This window comes from Melanostigma gelatinosum (genome assembly GCF_949748355.1).
Source record: "Melanostigma gelatinosum genome assembly, chromosome: 8".
Taxonomy (NCBI): Eukaryota; Metazoa; Chordata; class Actinopteri; order Perciformes; family Zoarcidae; genus Melanostigma; species Melanostigma gelatinosum.
The window spans coordinates 23,605,559-23,627,895 of record NC_136641.1 but is presented as its reverse complement, the minus strand read 5'-3'; the positions used below and the strand labels follow the sequence as shown (position 1 = coordinate 23,627,895).

Sequence of the window (22,337 nt, the reverse complement as noted above, 5' to 3'; positions counted from 1 at the left end):
AACAGCTTTGGGGGGGCTTCAAAATTTGAGCATGTTTCTATGGCTAGAAAGTTCCTAAAAAAACAAGTTTGCCTCCTGAGACTGAGCGGATCCTTGTCAGCCATTATGTTTTGTGCGCGATGCATTCGTCTCAGCTGGATTTGATCTCATCAGGAACTTACCGGCCCACCGCCTGCACGCTGATGTCTGGGATTACACTGTGTCAGTGAACATGGGCCCATTATCAAGTGGGCTTTTGCCACCTAATCTGATATTTGACCATCACATTTGTGGTTCTGTAATCACGTGGACGGTTGAACTCAGGCTGCTCAGTCCTCGCCTGACCCCTGACAGCTTTTAAATGGAGGTGGAAGAGTCGGGGACCCCTGGGGTATCCAAGGCACAGGATGTTTTCCAATAACAGCTTATGGCTGAGGGGAATCATACTGTCCCCCTGTGGCAGTGTGATTCTATCACTTTGAGCCATGTGCCACTGCTACTTGTTTTGCTCCCTTCTCTCTCGCTCTCTCTCGCTCTAAAACCCCAAGGAGTTTTGACCTGATTCTTGGCTGTTGCTATCCCCAGACCACTGGAGAAAATGTGATAGGAAGAAGAAACTCCGGCATGACAATTGCAATTTGAAGCATGATATTTGCCCGTCTGTGCTTGTGCTCAGCAGGAGTAAAACTCACCTCATTTCCATTTTGCAGAAGTGACGGTGGGTCAATTAGGGCCAGTTGGACCACGGTCTCCCAGACATGTGTGCTTGGACCGCTCGCTGTCAGTTTAAACTGGACCGGCTCGTCCAGGCTGGCTCCCTCTCCCTGGGCAACGATGGACCCATCTGTCCGCACGCTGAAGATTGGGTCGCTGCTCTGGAATACCACAGCTTCGTTCCCCACGCAGTCGTCGAACTTCACTGTAGACAAGAGAATTGCAAAGATTCAACGTACTATTCATTACAGGGTGTATTTTCTCGTCATGTAGCGGTTGAATCAAACACACGCACAGCACACACATCTCAGTATAGGAAGCACATAGCAGAGTGATAGAGACAGTGGCGTTACGATCAGCCCCAGTGAACATTATTATGACCAGGCGGCAACCTCCGGGTCCTAAAAGTGAAGCCAATGCAGAAATGTAAGTTCTGTCCACTGGCCAGCAGGGGGCGACTCCTCTGGTTGCAAAAACAAGTCAAATTGTATCGAAGTCGATGAGAAAATGCCTCTACGTCTCTCTTGATTTATTCCCTCAGTAAACATTGTAAACATGAGTTTATGGTCTCAATCTCCAGTTTCAAGTCTTCTTCAATACAGCATGATGTTCATTTCGTATATTATGGTCCGTTTCGAGTACAACAGACCATAAAGCAGGGAATGCTTCAGGGCGGGGCTACCCAAGGGTATATTCATCGTCGTGTAATGGCACCAATGTTAATTCAATGTGAGTGTTTTTTAACACAGCCACGTTTCTGAGGTGGTATTCTCAATCACTTGCAAGAGCCCGTCCTTCACTTAACACATTGGAGGTGGAACTGCACTGGCGGCACCGTCTATATTATTTTACGCCACAAGATAGAAGGATTGTATCGCTGTGCCTTGTTGGAAGCTGGTGAATCTCACCATTGGTCTCTATTAGTTACAGGTAAAAAACATCACGAGCAAGAATAAGACCAGTGGTCATAATATAAGTAAAACTGGTCACTTTAAAAGAAATGCATAGCACAAAGAAAAATAAACGATATACAGGGAGTAACCTACACAAGCAATCATTCAAATTGTCAGCTTCGTTTGCATAAACAGTACATTTATAACCATGAATAGAACACACACAAGCTGTACTCTTCTGTCAGCAAATATTGATTCCACTAGTGTTGTGGCATTTTAACTGCACTGTGCATTTTTATTCCCCCGGAGTGACAAAACACTGTGCTTTTAGCTTTTAATCTGAAGGTCAAATTGCTGTATTTCTAGTCTTTCTCCAGTTATCTCTGGCAGCCAAACTCAGCTCTCAGCCATGAGGTCACTATGCTTGCCGTCCCGTCCTCTTCTTTCTGAACTTTGTGTTTACACTGAGATGAGATAAACTGGAGACATATGAAAACCACAAACACTCTATGCAGCACAACATATGACACCAAATGATAAAAAACCCTTTTGACTATTTGTGTGAACAACCATACCGTACAGAAACATAGAAAACAGGGCTCCGATTGCCTTGAGAGAAAAAAATACTTTCAAACTGAAAATAAAATTAACCAAAATAGCAATTTGTGAGAGATGGGACTGAAAGACACGAAGCCTCAATCACCAGAGCATCATTGCACTGAACACAAACTTTCGGAAACACTGGTTAATATGCAGCAAATGAGCTTGAAATGTAAAATAGTCCTTATCCACTTCCTCCACAACGGAACATTAAGTACAATACAAATAAGTATTCTAACAAGACAGAACAAAGACGATAAGCCACGATAAGAAAGACTTTTTCTATCACATTAAGATGGCACTGCATTGTATCAGCTGAGTGTGGAGCCTTTGGCCCTCTTGTGTTCGATCTCACAGTCCATGAGAAGCAGAGAAGATGAGTCACAGACCAGTGTAACCGATATTGGCCAGCCGTCCTCATCGCCTTCCTCCCTCGCGGCGCCCGCAGCCTTTCCTCTCGGGGATTACAACGTCTAGACGGCATGTCGTCGGAAAACCCCTGAGCTGGAGGCAGTAGCTCACCGTCGCATCTCCTCTTCCCACGTCTCAACGACAGCTGGAACATGGCTTCCGTTACGGAGACTAAACCGTGAGTAAATCCGGCTGTTTGTTTGTGTCTGGCCTTTAATACGCCTGTGGTCAAGTCGGTGCCCCACTCTGGAAAGCTCGATGTCCAGACAGCCACTCAGAGCTGAGTCAGAGGGGACGGCTCTTCAACGACACTGAGTGGAGCAGGTGCTGCCCAAGGGAGGAGACAGGGCATGCAAGGTGGATTACATCAATCCAAAAAGACAGAAAAGCCTCCGCTGTTCATCAAATTGTTGCTCTCTTTGTGTAGCTGAACATTTCTACCCCAAACAAACCACTGAAAAAGTCTGCCTGCTGTTTGTCTTATTCTCTTTCCTTTTTGTCCAATCCTCTCTCATTTCTTTCATTGTAGATTCAGATTCGATTTGAAGGTTTTTCGGGGGGGGGGGAACAATAACAAACATGCCAGTTGGCAAACGTGTCTGTACAAATAGAGTTTTGGAACACTGCCTGATTATAGTAACAATAAGAACATCAAAAATCAAAGCCAAAGCATGCTTTATTGTCTTTCCAAGTCTTCAAATCTGCAAAAAGTGGGGAAAAAAACCCACAAGCAGCGGGTGGTTTGTTGTCCCTTTGCTCACTCGGCCTCCAGTTTTTGTCTTGTGTCTCTCTGCACTATATGCACGGAGCTACCAGTGCAGCAGTGTATCACGGCTGGTCAAAGGTTCATGATTGTCGTTTCCTTTCTTCTTTTCTTTCTTTGTTCGTTTTGAATATTACAATAGAAACCCGGGGGAATATCATTGTTCTAGAACACAATCTTCAGCACAAAAGGTGGTGTGGAGCTGCAGCGGCTAGGACCTCATGGCGATAAGGTGCTTGGTTTCAATGTGTGTGTGTGTGTGTGTGTGTGAGTGTTTGTGTGTCTATATGTGACAGCCCCGATGATAAACTGGTGACCTGCCCAGGGCGGCCATTTACATCCCAACTTGTTTGTCGAAGATAATACAACAAAGTCTGTATCCCATTTCATTTCTTAATTCTTTCTGCTTCGAGGCACTGATGGTGCCGGCCAGTGAGCAGTCTACGGGGCTGTTCACGTGCCGTGTTTTTGGGGCGCTCTCAAAGCCAGTGTTGTCAATGCAGACGCAGAAGGCATGCGTTTCAAAGCGACTATTTTTGAGGGCGTGACGGTTGCGAACCGGAGATACAAATTGGTTTTGGAACGCTGCATCGTGCACCACATGTCACGTGACCAGGAAATACCAATCATCACAGCAGGCTGATATCTTTTCCTTCTTCCAGAAGTATCCGTCTTCGGTAAATATGTCCCACGGACTACTTTGCTTGCGTCACCCTTCTTTCCGTCCAAAGACGTCAGAACAACCGGTTGAAAGGTCAGACCAACTGAGGACAGACGAATGGAGCAGTACAGCTACAGTGAGGGTGTTGCTGGCGTTTTTAGATATGAAATGTAAGCGGCCCCTTAATCCATGATCTCTGTTTTGGTGATTTAATATGCCACTCGCTATTTGTTTATCGGTAAAAAAAAAAAAAAAATCTTTCAGTAAAAATCGGTAAAAGCCAAAATTGATTGAGCCAATAAATGAGGCAAGCAGTAGCGTACACTATAGCGGTGTAATCGGTCCCCGTGTGTGTTTATGTGGGCATTTATTCTCTATGATTGCACGCATGTACCAACAACGACAGGCTGAACTAACTGCACCAATACCCACGCACACATGGAGTGACAGGCTGCGCAAAGAGTACCCGGAGGGTCTTGTTCTTGCACCAATTAAAGAAAAATCAAAGACAGTGCCAATTTTACCCCTCAATCAACACACACACACACACACACACACACACACACACACACACACACACACACACACACACACACACACACACACACACACACACACACACACACACACACACACACACACACACACACACATCCAATAGCTCCTCTTTCACTCAGTTGGGTCGATACTGCTATAAGAGAGATTATAAAATTGGCCAACAACAGAGCAATGAAGCCCAACGGCACAGTGCTGCACATTAACAAGTCGTCTAAAGCAGTGGGCCCAGGCTGAACATTGATCTGGCAAATAACACAGACACCCCAGCGTGCCAAGTAGCCAGCCCAGCACTTCTCCACTGTCTAGTCAATGTGAGCAGTCACACCCCAGAAATGTAACAAATGCTGCTGTTGCCATGCTATGTGCGTTCCCAGACGCACATGGCATCTGATTTCTTCATCACCGTTGCTTGGAAGGCGGTGAAATGTTGCTTCAGGTGTTGCTTGGATGACATTGCACCCCCAAACCGCATTTTTCACATTTCCCCCCACTTTTCCAATTAAAGTTTCCCTTCTCCCTCCAACAAGACAAGGACAAGGAGAGCGACGCTGGAAAGAGTTGTGACCTTCCTGCCGCGTTCGCTGGGCAACCTGACGGGAAGTAGGTGACAAGTGTTGAAAGGGAAGGCAGAAGGGGATACAGTCAGGGGAGAGAGAGAGAGAGAGAGAGAGAGAGAGAGAGAGAAAGCTGAGGAGTGATGGTGAGAAGGTGAGAGGAGAGGGGGGAGAAAGAAGGGCAGAGAGGGAGAAAGACTGATGAAAGGAAGGATAGCGTGTGGAGGGGGGCAATCTGAGAGACAGCGAAATTATTGAAAGACCGTTAAAGGAGGAGAAAGGGAAGAGGTGAAAGACGCTCATAGGCAGATTGCGGTTGCCAAAGTGGCGATGTCCAGAGGCAGCACAGTTTATAGCTGTAGCGGTTTAAATTGTTCAAAGTACGGTGCATGGAACGCATCAGATGTCATCCTGCCCTGCGAAAGAGTAAAGAAACCACTCTCGCCCCGTCCTGACATCTGCTACAATCAGGCCCATTGAGGACAAGAGAGCAGGAAGTAGAGAGAGGAGGATGAAGATGATGAGGAGGAGGGAGGGATGAGAGGTGTGAAGGTGGAGGCTGGGGAGGGCAGCGGATGGGGGGCTGGCACTGGGATCCTGGCTCAGTGATCTGGCTCTCTCTCACACGGCCACATTGCAATGGATGGGATGCTCAGATGCCCGTTTAAACAGGTTAATTGGGCTGGCCTCCCGAGAGAGATGGGGACAGATGGATAGAACGGGAGGGGAGAGAAAGAGAGAGCGACAAAGGGAGAGCGACGGAGCCCGAAGAGATGGAAACGGGGCAGGATGAAGCGGCGGACGGCGAGAGACGAGTATAGAGCAGAGCTCCACAGTGGGCCGGGCCCTCAGTGACAGGCTAAACAGAGCCAGGTCCACTGTTCGCCACTGATAGACGATGAAGGAAGACAAACTTGTGAGGGGAGGGTGTTTAAAGCAAAGAAGCTGGTTCATTGAAGCCAGTCACGGGGGGGGGGGGGGGTCTCGTCCCTCCGATCCTTTCATACAGAACGCTTGATGGCAGTGACCGGCTCACATTACACACACAGACACAACGTGAGGGGGAACATGCACTGGACACAGAGATGCTTCAAACTCTGCATGACCGTCCAGAAATAGAGGGTGGAGACAGCACATCAAACCAAAAATATGCATTCTAAAATCCTTTTCATCCACAGAAACAGAGGTTGTATCAAGTACACATATATTAAGTATGACACAGACAGGGAAATTGAATGAACTGCTTGAGAACAAAGGAAAAAAATGAAAAGGAAATAATGAGGTGATAGGTTTTTACTTTTATTGGTTCCCACAGAGAACCAATGACGGCTAATGTTAAGCACAGCTTCACATTGTTTGCTGTTTTACTGCTTCACCGGGGAAAGAGACTGAAAGAGGCGTTGTTTGGTTTGGAAGGGGGGAGAGAGAGAGAGAGAGAGAGAGAGAGAGAGAGAGAGAGCAAGAGAGAGAGAGAGAGAGAGAGAGAGAGAGAGCGAGAGAGAGAGAGAGAGAGATCGAGAGAGAGAGATCGAGAGAGAGAGAGAGAGAGAGAGAGAGAGATCGAGAGCAAGAGAGAGAGAGAGAGAGAGAGAGAGAGAGAGAGCTTGCGAGGAAAAAAAAAGATTGTTTGTAGGCATAAGTTAAATGTTCGTTGGGAATGAGAAAAAAAAGTGCGATCTCATCAACTTTTAAAAATAATGCTTTCATTCTGGGCACGAACAGGTTCTTGTTTTGAATTTCTATTATGTAACAGCTTTGTTATTTCCGAGATTCATTTCCTCTGAAATGTGCTTATACAGCAGCACCGCTCCACTGCAGAGGACTGTGCTCCATGATGTGAGTGGAGAAGTGTCGGTGTCCTGGATACGGACCGCCTGTGGGGTCTTATGTTCAATTAAGCAGCTTTGCTCTGAGCTTTGTTTGGGTGAACACCGGTACACTTTACTTCACTGCTTCACTTTCTCTGGGTGGAAATCCAGAACGCCAGCATGAAATATTCGGCTGCACATATAAACTCGGCGACTTTTTACCCCAAAACACCTCTCTTGGTTTTTCTGGAAAATCCTGTCTGTTTTTTTACTCTCGTTCCATATTACATTTTAAACGAACGAATGAGAGAAAGCTCAGAAACAGGGAAAGGCTTGCGGCAAACCCAAGGCTACCTAGCATGTTGCTTTCTTTATACATCTTCCATCGAGAGGCCGTGGAAATGCTCCCAGTCTCGTCTCTTGCTATTCTTTAGCTCAAAAATCGACACTGCACATTCATACACACATTCGCAGAGACCAAACGCAAAGACCACAGAGACATTGCGTTTGACTGCTCAGCGTCTCTCTAATGACTGATTAGTATTCCTCGAAACAAGCACAGAGGTGCTTGATTGGCCTTCATCAATTCTCAGCCATCTCTCCCAGCAAGGCCTGAGTTCATATCAGGTCTCCAAACAATCAGTGTCTTACTTCCTGTATGACTCAGACAATGCCTTCAAATGCCCATGACCACGAAACAAATAATACTTTCATGAAAAGTGACTCATCAAACCGACATGAAAAATGTCAGTTTGCCAACTATTCCAAGTGCTACACGTTCAGCTTAATCACCAGCAAATACACTCTTATTTGCTTCATTTAGGACTTTATGAATTAATACTCCATACCCTTCTTCTTCTGCATTGTGTGTTTGTTGTGAGAAATGAAATAATGGAGGACAGACAGAAAAAGAGCAGTAAGAAAGAGGGAGAATGAGAAAACGAAAGAAAATCATGTCTTTTGGCAATTAGGGCTGGCTTTAGTGGTGATTAGGAGAGAAGGCAGGGAGAGAGAGCGAGAGAGAGAGAGAGAGAGAGAGAGAGAGAGGGGGGGAGAGAGAGGGGGGGGAGAGAGAGAGATCAGGCAGAATAAAGCCTCTCCCAGGAAGAGAAAAGACCCTTTGTAGAAAAAAAAGAAGAGGAAATAAAAGCAGCATGAAAGTAAGCACAAACTTCCCCAACTTTCTTTACAGCAGTGGTCTGTGCAGCAAGTTTAGTTGGAGCACACACACACACACACACACACACACACACACACACACACACACACACGCACACAGTTAAGACAGTCAAAAGGTATTTACCCAGCAAACCACAGCTCATATCCCTACGCTCCTCGCATTCCCTCTCAGCAGTCATTTGGCCTTTTACCCTGCCTCTCTCTCTGCGGCTATAGGGGGAAAAACAAGAAGTCTAAAACGCTCTGGTGGTTGCGGTTCAAAGAGTTTTCTGGATCGATACAAATACAATGACAGATTTGCAACATACAGTAGATCTCAGTCCTTGGCCCAGATTTTGTACCATTACTATACAGCTATTCTGCAACGAGATATCCGATGCAGCAGACTGAGGTTTGCGTAACGCGCTCCGGCGTCTGCAGGACTGCTTGTGGTTCCTGAGGTATGAGAGATGATGTTGGAGGTGGTGTTGATACAGGATGGAGAAAGACTGAGGAGGGGCTTACGGTGCACAGTTTACTCTGAGAGGGATTGCTGCCGTCAGCAATTTGCATCAAGTCAGGCTCTGCAGGATTTGGGTTTGCGTCCATGCATTCTAATTTTGCTAACCTTATTCCACCCCTTTTGTCTGCTCAGTCCACCCGCAAGAGCCAACGAGACTCAGGTGCCACTTGTTTTCGGACAGCAATCTCAAGGTCAGTGCATCTATGTGTGTGTGTGTGTGTGTGTGTGTGTGTGTGGGTGTGTGTGTGTGTGTGCTTTCCTCTCCAACAGTCATATCTATTAATCTCTGCAGGAAAAGCTCCCAGTCATCACCCCGTCCCTATACACCAACAACTGCATGGCTTCATATTCTCTGTCAGGCTGGGAAACACGAGGAAGAATAAAGATACTGTCGTATAAAAAAGGCAGGTTTGTACAGGCCATCACAAACAAAGGCTTCAACTTTGCCTTTATTTCACTGTTTGCCTGCAAGCATCACATATGCGTGTTGTAAAGAAAGAGAAATCATTTTCATATTGTTTTCTCTTGCTTCCCCAAGGAAGCAAACAGCACAAAATTGCTTTCCCCAACTGCTGGAGGAAACACAGGCGGTATTTCTCAAATCTAATCAACATCTCTCCATCAAAACTTGAAGAAAAGGTTCTGTTTTTCCAATTGTAGGGGTCAGAGCATAAAGCAGAGAATTCCCTCTGGCCTTTAAACCGTGGAAGAACATACATGCAATTACACAATCTGTATGGAGGACAAGGAACATGTTTTTTTTCAGCAGTAAGAGGTTATATATCGCTTCTTTTCCCCCTTGAAAGATAGCCATCATGCTGTGATCCCTGACATCCTGAGGCTGATGGTGGACTACGAAGGCTGAACCATGCAATTAGAGGGTCTGAAGTTTCCCTGAGATAGGAACTGAGTGGAAAGTTCAACAAGCGGCCAAATCAATGACATGACTCCAAGAACGAGGAGTAATACTAGAAATACAACAGAGCAGTAAGTGATCGTCGAACTGCGACACCATGAAGTGAATGATGCAGAGACGTTTTGAACACATCGCCCTTCGTATTGATTTCCCAGCTTTTAAGTTCGAACTGGATCAAACACCACTTTAAAAAAAAAAAAGATGACAGCCCGTTTTATCCACTTAAACTTCAAAAGTTCATAAATAATACTTCATATAGCTCGTAAACCCGTGACAAATGAGCCGATATCTGTCACTGCTAATGACCAAAGATACTCTCTGTTGTTATTCTTCCTTCACAAAACATGGAGACTACGTTACCCAAAATGCCACTTGACTGCCGACAGTTCAGTCAAAGATTCAGTCTGGAGACACTAAGTCCCAAGCAGAGATGAGGACACTGATATAGATATCGGTTGTCGGGCAGATACTGACTCAAATGGCTGGATGGGACGAATCGCAGAAAAATCATGCGATTAATCGCGATGAAAAATTGTAATTGTTGCCCAGCAGTAATATATATATATATATATATATATATGTGTGTACTATATATATATATGTATATGTTTCAAACTTTAGGTCTTCAGTCCTGACCAATGCTTGAGGCAGTTTATCAGATTTCAGGTAATTCACTCTTGGATGAGTAAAATCGGTGGAGTTGACTTGTATTTTTATATCTGTTATTGTAGTAAGATACTGTGATATTGTGACATGACGGAGGTGAAAACCAGCGTGTGCGGGTAAATCCTGGAGTACATACAGGAATGTGTGTTATAAAGCTGCGCGCTGGAGTATAGTGTCATCGAGCAAGCTAAAGGAGAAACATTAGTCACCGCTGATTACGAACAACATCTTCCTGAGGACATCTGTGTCATTATGTGTGTGAGAACATGATGTTTTTCTATTATGTAGCAGCCCTGAACCTTCTTGTGGGCTGAAGGAGCGCTCCTCTACAGAGACGTGACAGATGGGTGTTAAAACTGTCAGCTAAATGTGTCTTAGGGCTTATAGGCAATAACAGGGCATAGCCCTCAGGATGGTAGAGCCGAGCGGTTTTAGTATGTTTGTGTGTCCACATGAATGCATTTCTCTCTCTCACACACACACACACACACACACACACACACACACGTTGAACCGTCCAAATATCTCTCCTGTGGGTGAAAGTGTGAAATACAGGAACACTTTGCTGCAACTGTTGATAAGGTGCACACCGCTGTGTCAGGTAACACCTATACACTGGCAAATACCCTTAAAGCCTCTCTCAAACACACCCACACACACACACACACACAGCATGGGGAGAGAATCACAGGAGCCGGGGGCTGAAGGAGGCTGGCAGAGAAGGGCTCCCAGAGGTACAAACAAAGACAGCAGCCTAACAGCCCACCCTCTCCACTACCTCCTCCCAAAAACCAACAAATCCTCGAGTACACACAAACAAACACATATGCTTTCCAAACATATGCACATGTGTCATTTGTCAGACTGTCAGATGCGGCAGTAACTTTCATTGCAGCTAATTGTTGTGCAATCTAGCAGGAGAAGGCCCTGGAGCGCTAATCGGAGAGGCCATGCGGTGTGTGTGTGTGTGTGTGTGTGTGTGTGTGTGTACGTGAGGGCTTTCATGAGTGGTTATACGCATAGATAAGCACATGTGCATCAGTGTGAGTTTAGCGCGTGTGTGTGTGTGGTCTGCTCATGGTATGGTTCGTGTGTACAAGGGGAAATAAATTAGCAGTGCGAGCAGGTTGCTCTGACAAGTCCTGTTAATGAGAACATCCTCCAGAGCCTTTTGTGCCGGGGAGAGAAACCAGAGGCCGTGATCATCTGTTCAGCCTGGAAGACGGCATGGAGGGAGGGAGGCTGCAAAAAGCCTGCACAATTAGACCAGACCATCTGCAGGAGAGGTGCTAATGTCGAGTTGGAACTATGAGAGGTGGAAAAGGGAAGAGGAGAAATAACTTTTGCCGTAGAAAGAGACGACCCAGAGGAAATGGAGGAAAGTTTTACGTAGACGGCTGAACTGAAACAAGATTTAGTATTTAGTCCAGACATCTGCGCACTGTGCGCTGATAATATTTAAATATCTTATAAGTCAGAAAGCTCCAAGGCATGTGTGGTCCAACATGTGTGCATATTGTGTGCGCGCACACACACACACACACACACACTCACTCACACACACACTCGAGATAAGTTGCCAATTTGGCCAGAGTTGACTCATTTGCACCTGGCTTAGTGAGGCGACGCCAACTGGCTTCCCGTGAGTTTGTAAAATCACAAACCAAGTTGAGGGCTTTAGAAATGCATGAGGCGCTTCGCCGTGCAGCATTACCATGATTCATCTTCACAAAACTGCGAAAGCTTGTGATAATCGCTTTAGCTAATCCTCGCACGCTTCAGGCAAACAAGCATGGGAGAGTGAAGGGGGTGGTTCTCTAACCCTGGGGAGGGGTGGCACTGAACCGGGTGATGGTGCCGGTGTGGGTGAAGACATAATGGCCAGAGTGGGAGTTCTCTGTATGTACCGTGTGTGCATGCCACCTATAGTCCTCACAAGTACATCCAAGCGATGTTACAGGCAAATGGAAACTGTCCAATTCAAATGAAACGTTCAAGATGTGAAGTGGAAGAAATCAAAGGAAATTCTGCCACTCGGTGCAACCAGTTACTCAGTGTTTCTTGGACAGAATTAATTGTGTGTTTGTAAATGTGTGCAGCCAAAAAGCACATTGTCAATGTGTCGTATTCACGACTCATTGTATTTCCTTTAATGGCGCCTCCTAGCAAAAGTGTTTCACATGACTGTACTTGTAAAACAGGAGTGACAGCAAACGTATTGAATCTGTTTGCATATAGCTTCATCCTCTTGGCTCAATCTATGCATGCTAGCATCTGCATCCAGGCACATTCATCATTATCCATCACCCCGTTGACACGCGGGCTGCCTCTCATTCTCAGCTCTGCCCGGTTGCAAAGCCTCACCTGTGCTGCTTCTATTCCTAGACTTCGGATGCCTCCAGTAGAGCGAAAGCACAAAGGCTTACACCCAGACTGACACTTTCCTGGGATATGGCCTATAGACATGGCCGCAGGATCACCTCATTACCATCAGAGGGGTCTCTGCTCCCTGACAAGTGAGACTTCACTGCACTGCTCTCATGAAATAATGAGCAAATATCACCTCTAATGGCTAAATATAGGTAACCGTGGCTTCAAGCGACGCGGTGCAGAAAGCATACACGGCGAGAGGTGTCTCGGGCCCTCTCGAAGTTTCCGTTGGCGTGTGGGCGTGAAGGAGTGCACAAAGTAAACAAAAGACTTTGTGATGGTGTTTGATGAGCGCTCTTAGCCTGTAGCTATATCGCGCATTAGGCACAGACGAGCCCCAGCCAGCTCCCACACTGTTAATGCGGAACACATTACAACGGCACAATGAGTTATGATTGCCATTAGACAGCAAATGATTCAGACTTCACCGCTGGAGTTAAAGGGCTGCGCCTGCTGTGCCCCGTCCTTTCTCGTTCCCTGTCCACGCTCACTCCGGCGACACTCCGGCGACAATCACGCCGCTAGACTCGCCGAGCGTGTCCACTCGCATTTAGAGAGCCTTTTTACCGCTTTTTGTGAGCGTACACAGAGTAGAGTGCGTTTCCCACTGATGTCTCTGCTTAAAGCACATATTTACGTCACTCTGATCGGAAGGAACCTTGAGCTGCACTGACCGAGTGAAACACAAACGCACTACATTAGTGTGAAAGACGAGTGCACGTCGCAGTCTTTCGACAGAGGTGAGCTCAGCGTCCTTTCTCTCTTGAAACATGCCAATTCTTCTCCTCTCTGCGCTTTTTTCAGCGCTAGCGGGAGTCCAAATAATGCATTTTGATAAACCATGAGGGGAGCAGTCGATGGGGAACTAGTGGGGAGAGAGGAGGAGAAGAAGTGGGGAAGGATAGAATAAGGGACGAAGAGACCTCTCTTTTCCAGTGGACTCTCTTTCATCGCCCACATGATCCATCTCTCCCTCTGGGGCTGCGAGGCTCGCTGTGGAATGAATGAGAGGCAGAGCGTGGGCAGACGTTAACGCTAAGATAATGACGGCGCTTTGTCAGCCCTGGCCTGAAGCGCCGTCTCTTGGCACATGGAAGAGGAGGGAGACGCCAGGACGGTATGACGGAAGAGAGGCTCTGTGGATGCGTTTCTCAAATCTCCGGTCGTCTGCCGTGGACAGGACCAGAAGAGCATTTGATACTCGGCGTTTGATTACTGCAAACAGGCTAAGAGAGCTCTCACACTGTGTCAAAGAGTGTCAGTGGTCAGAAACCTCATCCGCTTCTCTCCATCCACGCTCGGCAAAGCTGTGAGCAATTATGGTGAAGGGAAAAGTTTCCCCCGAAGAACAGGAGCCGAGACGTGTTTGAGGTGCGAGGGAATTCTGTTTTAATATGTGAACTGCAGTGAACTGGCCTTGACCGCTGTGGGGGGGAAAGTAAGGAAGAGACCTGCATTTGGTTATTAAGCTGCGATTCAAACTGTGAAAAGTTAACCAAATGAAACCATCAAAGCAAGGATTGGTACTAATTACCACTGCTGTTTAACATCTGACATACAAACAAACAAACACGCCGCACGTGCTAAATGTGTTCTCCACGGGTTCGACTGAGCCTCATTTATTTGAAGGCCTGCTGGAACTTGATTTGTGGCTGCGAACGCCCGTGCTGTGCATCAGATACACGGCAGATGCTTATTTACGATTAAACCAGTAAAGACAACACTTAGTGGTACAGTCACGCAACCGGGAGGAGCGGGGTACCAGAAAAACCGATCGACTGGGAGAAAAATCATAAAGTGCAAAGCTTTGAAAGCAGATAATTAGATCTGTGACAACAGAGCACAATAACAGTGTCAGCGGGGATGGAAAAGCCTGCATTGCATGAGACAACAGCACAATGCGCCTGTCTGAATAGTTCTGACATATATCCCATTCAACGACTGAGTCATATTTCGCATAACGTGAGCTGCTAATATGAGTAACGATGCCGAGATGGAGAAAAGTTTATCGTTCGATGAATCCGTTTTTTTTGGCAAATCTCTCCCCGAGTCATTTGGTGTGCTCCCTCCGTCACAGCCGATCACTGACTGAACAACAGCACAGTCAGAGACAAAAGTCCCGTCAGTGCCTCATTAGGCTGCTCGTTAGGAAGCTGGCTCTATATTCAAACATTCTCCACGCCTGACCATTGGAGTCAAGGCGAAGTCATCTCTCTCGCTCTTGCTGGCTGAGGGCTCAAGGTCAGTAGGATACGGCATTATCAGTTCCGCTACATTTTCTCTGACTGGTCCGGACCCGACGACCCGATCCCGGGGTCAGACAGCCTGAGGCCCTGTCTGCGCGTCTCACCTCCCCCTCTTCTAACGCACAACTTTGCATTGTCTTGATGCTGTGAATCACCAGCTTTCATTAGGTTGCATGGCCCTTGCCTGAGGGCTCCTGCCAGTGCAATTGAGACTGAACCACACAGTTCGATCGTTCAACTGCCAGCATTTGTTTTGCCATTATGGAACAGTACAATGGTTTACTGAGATGTATTGAACTCCTGGAAAACAAGCTTCAGAATTTGTATGACTGTTTAAAAAAAAAAAATAAATGAAGAGAGGAAAAGGATTTCAGACTGCATACGTTACATCACCTTAAAGACATGTTGATAACTGTCAATCACAGGTGCATCGGGTCTGACAGTGTTTATGTCTGGTGGGCTGGATCTCCGATCCAGAGTGTTCCAGTATTGGCTGCGGTCGAGGACGGACATGTGGAGGAGGAGGCATTGTCTGCTTCTGCCAGAACAAGTTGTTTCCCCCTAGTGTTTGGCACCCACCTGCCTGGCAGCCAAGTGGAGTCTGCATACAAACTTGCCTCCACATCTCTCTATAAAAGAAAAATCCATATTCCTCTGGAGAATTTTGTACACAACACTTTCACTCTAAACAGTATAAATATAGCCTCTTGCTGCAACCGTCATTTGTTTCATTTCTTCACTCCTTCATGTCTTTCTCGGGCAGATTTTTAACGTGGTGTGCCTTAAAACAACATTTGTGTCTTTGGACACTTCATCATGTTTTCTACACTTTAAGGGCACCCCAGAGGGCACTTTTTAAAGGTTTTCTCCACTGGGTGGTCACCCTGTGGGGTACTAGACATGGGCGTACTACCCTGAGTCATACAGTGGCTGGTGGCATTGAACAACTCTTACTGAATTGTTCAATTATGTGTTGTATCTGCGAAGCCTGTAGAATATGATTCACATAATTTCTATACTCATCAAACACATTCAATTACCCCGGCTGCCCGCGATGAAAACATTTGCACTGATGCGTAATGCTTCATTCCCCATTCAAGTTGTCACCTTCCTCTTTACAGAGAAAGAAAGACAACAAACACTGAAGCTAATTCTTTGCAAATCAGTGTCGATTGGACATTGGGAAAGGACACGCGCCTTCCAATGAAGTGAATAAATAGCAATCATAGAGGCATGTTTGTTTGGTACCCTCCATTTCCCTGCCTTAATATGGAAGGCAGGTTCAGATCTAGATGTGTCCAGGACATCGAGGGAGGAAGATGAACAGTGATGCTGCTTTGGAAAAGAGCAGAGGATAAATAGAAAACTAGGTCCACAGACACTTTGGCTATCTAGGGGAAACAAGTTGCAAGGTGAGGAAAAACAGCAGGAGTTGCGGATGCAATTAAAAGGCAGGGTCACAGGTGAGGGAGGACTGCTGGTGATTCATGACATTTCTCTTCTCATCGTTTTTCCTTCTTCTTTCTGTCCGCTGTTGTATTGCTGTAGTTCTTTTGTACTGGACTAAAGAGTGAGGCTTTTCATGAAAGGGATAGTTTGGTTCTTTTGAAGAAGGCTTGTATGAGGTACCTATCCATCCTCAGTGTCTTGCCTACAGTGGACGGCGGTCGACATGCCCCCAGTTTGGAAAAGCAGACACGAATACCAGCACGGCAGCAGAGCAATGTACTGCTGTGGACTTCAATCAAAAAAATAAATAAAAGTATTTTAGCCACAAAGGCAAAGGCTGACCAAAAAAATCAATACCAGTTTAAGTGTACGCAATACTTCGAATGTTCTCGCTGGTGAGCCAAAGCTACCAGACTGTTGACCGTGGCATTCTGGTGAATCTGAACTCTCCAAAGTCACACAACAACACAAACTAAACTAAATAATAGAGGCAGCGGTAGACCGGCAACAGTTTTTTTCAATAGAGTCTGGTGGCTTAGTTTAGAAAATAGATATATGATATATGATACAGGATACAATGGCTTCAGGTCCTTGTCGGAAACAGTTGGCAAAGTAAACCTGCAAAAATGTTCTAAATATAGTGTACACTCATCCTGAAAGGTTCTGCTGACGTCCCCCGTCCACAGCATTGTCTGCTTCTCAAAACTGGGGGCATGCCAAACCCTGTCTACTGTAGGTAACAGTAGCACCTCATACACACTCACTTCAAGAGACCCTTTGAGCAGAAAATATAAATAATGAACCATTCTTCAAATGTACACGCTTTTTTAATTGTGGGCACCATTCAGTGCTGGTCTGTGGCTTCTAACCTCTCTGGGAGGTGACTGCAATCGATAAGATGAAATAAGATGAAAAGCCCTTTGCCAATGCAGTCCATTATACATCAAATTACATGAGCAAACCAAGTCCCCATTCACATTGAATTGGGTTTTCACACTTAAATGGTGATATTAAATAACAGCATAAAGAGCTGCAGAAGCCTAATTTGTGTGCTCATTTGTTTTTGTGTATTCTGCTTGCTTAATCTGCTCTTTCCCTTCGCTGTGGGTTTGAGCAGTGGCGCGCACTTAGAGACATAATGAGAGCATCTTTGTGCCATATTACTGGGTGTAAAAAAAAATTAAAGTTGATACTGTTGAAAGGGTGAGATTCCAGCCAAACACAAGTATAAAGACTTGGACAGAAACACACACTTAGAGATCAGCAGACAAACACACACACACACACACACACAGGGAGCGGTGAGTAAAATCGGCTTTCATGCGATCATTGATCTGTCCACTCAGCTGCCTCCCAGTCGGACAGAAGGTGAAAACAGCACTTTTGTTTATGCTGCCGTAAATGTTGAGCTTGTGTGGCCAGAAACCGGGAGGACAGAAGGCCACATCGATATCAGCCAAATGGCTATTTGTTGTTATGGTCCAGGATACTCGTGTGGGCGAAAGGAGACAATAGGCCTCGACTACTCAATGGAAGTGCCGGAGGGGAAATGAGGTGAGAAGCTAAATGTAATTGATGTGGCTCAAAACAGGATTAGCGACTGGCTCAATTACCAAATGAAGATCTAGTGATTCGTTGAAAGAGAAAATGCATGGTGTGCTTCTTTTTGGCTGATGCTGTTGTTTTTATGATGCCCTGTGGGCATACTATATTTAGTACACAGTGCAGTCGCCTCTTGCAAAAACCGTCATTCACTCTGACTCGCCAGGTGAAGGAAGACAGGTTTTCAAATGATCCTCCCACAGTGGAGGCTGTCGGGGAGATAGTGAATATACTGTTCAAATCAGACGGAAACGTTAGAATATAGCACAAGTATGGAAATGTGGGTGTTTAAAGATTAATAAATCAAAGACTTAAATATCAAGTAAGAACCAAGGGTAGAAAATAGAGTCGGTTATTTTTAGAGTTATCTTTCATGCAAAGTCAGCCAATGTTTAAGACAAAAGCAGGAATATCGAATCACCAAACTATTGTCAAGTAGGTTTCAAGTCTTTTCACAAGATGATTTTGACATTTTAGGGGGGAAAAAAAATAAAAAAAATAAAATCACTGGCTGAGGAATAACATGTTAAGCGATGTACTTCTGTTACACCGACATGGTCATTTAACATCATCAAAGCCATAACGCACAACAGATTACACATCAATTCAAAAGTGTTCATTTAAAAGAACATAGAAGAAAAGAGGAAGAGTTCAAATACACGCACACCTAACATCCGTGATGGCATCCAGACTCAAATGTAATGCCATGGCTGGGCCAACCGAGACAATGTTGCTTAGCAGCACTCCAATTTTAGGTACCAATTACTACAAAATTTGAAGATGGTCCCAGCGGAGCTCTTCTCTTGGAGTGAAAACTCACCTATTCCCACAAACACACACAGTGTGCACGGAGCAGTAAGGGAACGACCCATTAGTCAGTTGTCATTGCCCTGATGGAACACGGATGGGACTTTTCTACGGCTCCTGTAGGGAAGGAAGACAATCCAGCTCTTCTGGATTCCCTCCGAGGGCTGAGGAACACTTGGTAATTCAGAATAGAGCTGTCACTGACAAAAACCTGCTGGGCGCTGCTGCTGCAGCACATCGGGAACAGAATCAAACTGCTATCACTGTCTCACACAAATAGCGACTGATAAATAAAGAATGAGACCAGACAAAGGCTCACAAAAGCCACCTCTTGTAAAACTGGACTGCAGACAGGGGGACGGGTATGAGGGACGAGGGTGGAAGGCTCGGGACGAGTACGGTCGCACAGCTGGGGAAGAGGCACAAGATACAACAGCCAGATGTGTCTGTGACGAGTGTGCACAGTGAATTTCATGGTGATAATACATGCATTCTCTTATCCTTATGTCTACCCAATGATGGTTAATAAGGCAAGTCTGCTCTACTTTAGCGTAATCTGTTATGGGCAATCTATATTATTATGAACAGTGCCCCGTTTACAGCTGGCATTGGAATGCGTCCCCACGTCTCGACTGTCCTCTTGTATCCCGCCTCTCAATATGCAAATAAACAGATTGGCTGGGTTGCACCAACACGGATTCATTTCATCTCAAATTAGTTCTAATAAGAGTTCAGCAACACTCGGGGAAAGCTCTGCTGAACCGGAATCTTGAGAGAAATTCAGCAGCAGCATAAAAAACAAAAGCTGCCGTTTCAAAAAGTTAAACCTCCTCCAGTGTAAGTTTAATACTGGAGCACATTTTTAATTGGTGTTGTTGGATTTAATCAGCGGGATGCATTAACAATATCTCTTGTGAATCTGGGTACTTTCATGGACATAAAAACATAAGGTTATTGTCTGCTTCTGAGACCCGGGGATGAAGAGCGGGCGGGCCGGCAGGGTGTCAGATGTGTGCAGAAATACTGACACATCACCAACAGTATGATAATAACATCCAAAGCACCAGATTCACTCGCAGTGGTTTCTGTGACATGAGAAAGGCTTTCAAAATACTCATCTTTAAAAATACAAAAACTGCCAAAATACAGAGAGCAACCTATAGACCTGGACTGTAGCCCCACCCAAGATGTTTGACGCATGAGCAAAACATCTCTACGGCTTTTTGTAATGTTCAGACGTAGTGAACAAAGCCAATGAGAACGTACTTCCTATTATGCAGACGACCCAAGTTGCGTATCGGGTCCTTCAAGACACATGCGCGTACACACTGCCGACCACAATGAAACCACAATTATTCTCAGGTGCACTCACAGCCGTGCTGTAGTTGTCCATTTGTCAACTAATCCCTCAAGACGCATGCTAATGCCAGGTCTGAACACGGCCCAAAGTCAACTCTGAAATGGACACTTGACGAGCCACAAAAGAAAGGAGCAGAGGGGAAAAGAGAAAACATGAAATAAGTGGAGTGCTGCAGTGAAGGGGGGAGATGTGCGGTCTGTCAGTGGGTCACTGCGTCGGGGAGTGTAATCAGAGGGAGGGACTGGTGCATCATTATTCAGAGTGTGAAGCCGGGGCGGAGAGGCGCTGAGAGGTAAACCAGATGATGGAGGCACCCATGATTCCCCTGCTCCCCTCCATCGCTGCCCCCAAGTCCACCTCTGTTAAACCCAGAATCTGGAGCTGAGAAGCGAGGAGTGCGCAGCAGGAGGCGCAGTGCTACCCATCACTATCGCCATGGGGAACATGATGCCGCATTTGCTCTTAAATCAGAACATGGCAGGGGGTCGAGTGATCTCATTGGCTTGTGTGTGTGTGTGTGCATGAATGGATGTATATAATACTACGTATCTACGATTCTTTTCTCTTGATTCTTTTTACAATTGATTGATTCCGCTGTTTTCAACAAGCTTGTTAACGTACAACCAAAACAAGTACACATTTATATTTTTGCAATATAAACATGAATTGATCATCAAATTACTCATTTAGCAATGAATTAAACGAATAGTTTCATGCACATATCTGTCTAGCTACCATTTCCCTTTTGATTGAGAGGTCAGAATATGTATTTCTTGTACAGTATCTCAACTAAATATCTAGTTTGTATAATGAAACATCGCCTGATCCCGTCTGACCTATCCGGTATGGAAATCTGATTTTATGATCCGCACATGTGATTCGGCATAGGCATGCGGCAGACATACACGGCGCCTGGGGAGAGTTAAAGTTTTGCTGGTGGGAGGAAACCGGAGAATACACACGCAAACTCCAACAGTGATAACCACTGCACCACCATGCATATAGATTGTAGATACTGAAACGTATTAAATATCGTGAAACAGATATCTGCTTTACATCTTCTAAGATCGGCAATCAGACGGGCGGTCAGTGAAACAGTCTGTTCCCCGTGATGTGAAAAGAGATGAATTGAAGAGCTGATGCTCTCATTTATACTTGAATCGTCTTTGCATCAGATCTCAGGAGCCAGAAGAATTACAGAACACACCAGAACAATTCAGTCTGCCTCCTGTCCAGATGCTATCAGGGCTGCACGCAGTGAACAGGAGCAGATAGGACCAGGCCCCAGGAACTGAAATGAATCACAGTCTAAGTCTGATACAGTATCTCTCTCCCCAACACCGATAAAAAAACAAACAAAAAAAACAAAGACCGCAGCTCCTGCCTCATGCTTACTTTCAGCCAAAGACTTTCATCTGATATCAACTCTGATGAGCTTGGCAGCCTCTGTGTGCATTTAAGTGTGGACTGTGTCAGCAGGTGTGTGATTTCCCGGTGCCTGTGTGAGTTTGCGTGTCGAAGCGTTTGCAAAAAAATATATATGGAGACAGAGATCTGTGCACCCGAATATTTGTTCCCATGTGCGTGCGTCTTTCTGCAAGTGTGTGCCTGTGTGCACGCGTGAGCACTTACAGTGTACAGTACACACAAGCTATACACAGTACAAGAAGAGGACAGAAGGATGACACGTGGGCAGACAGACAGAGCTGAGGTGCCCAGCTGTCAGTCCAGAGGTGGCTATGTGCCGACAGCTGACAGCTCATCCCACCAAATGGGAACGGCACGCGATATATGTGTATATGTACATATAGATATACAGTATATCTATATATACACATATATATACACACACACACACACACACACAATTGCTAGTTCTTCATTTCTCTTTTTTGCGAAAAACAAAAAACCCTGCCAAGCTATTCTTTGATTGAGAGTACAACACAGCATTTCCTCCCTAATACATGCATAATGGTATGAGGTAATGATGGGGACATGATGCAGTTTGAGCTTCACTCTCTGTCTTTATGCCTTGCACAGTCTGTCAGTATATCCATGTGCGTTTGGCTCTTGCATGGCTACAGCTGATTCCTGTGCAGAAAACAATATATCTGACAAATAACACACAGAAGTCCCTGTGTTTTCAAATGTTTTCACACCGGGATTACATGCAAATTGACAGGATTGAAATGCGAGAGCGTAAAGGCAGACCATCTGAAAGAGCGGCTCACATTTCCCC

The 22,337-nt window shown here is 45.6% G+C and overlaps 1 protein-coding gene across 1 annotated transcript in view; it reads right to left on the bottom strand.

Annotated features, from left to right (window-relative positions):
* The window catches only part of LOC306781100 (cadherin-4-like), a 200,194-nt gene that overhangs the window by 59,562 nt on the left and 118,295 nt on the right, over positions 1-22,337 (bottom strand). The window contains exon 4 of the mRNA XM_079273787.1: positions 672-898. Coding sequence (XP_079129913.1) covers positions 672-898 — 227 coding nt within the window. The remainder of the gene's footprint in view (positions 1-671; positions 899-22,337) is intronic.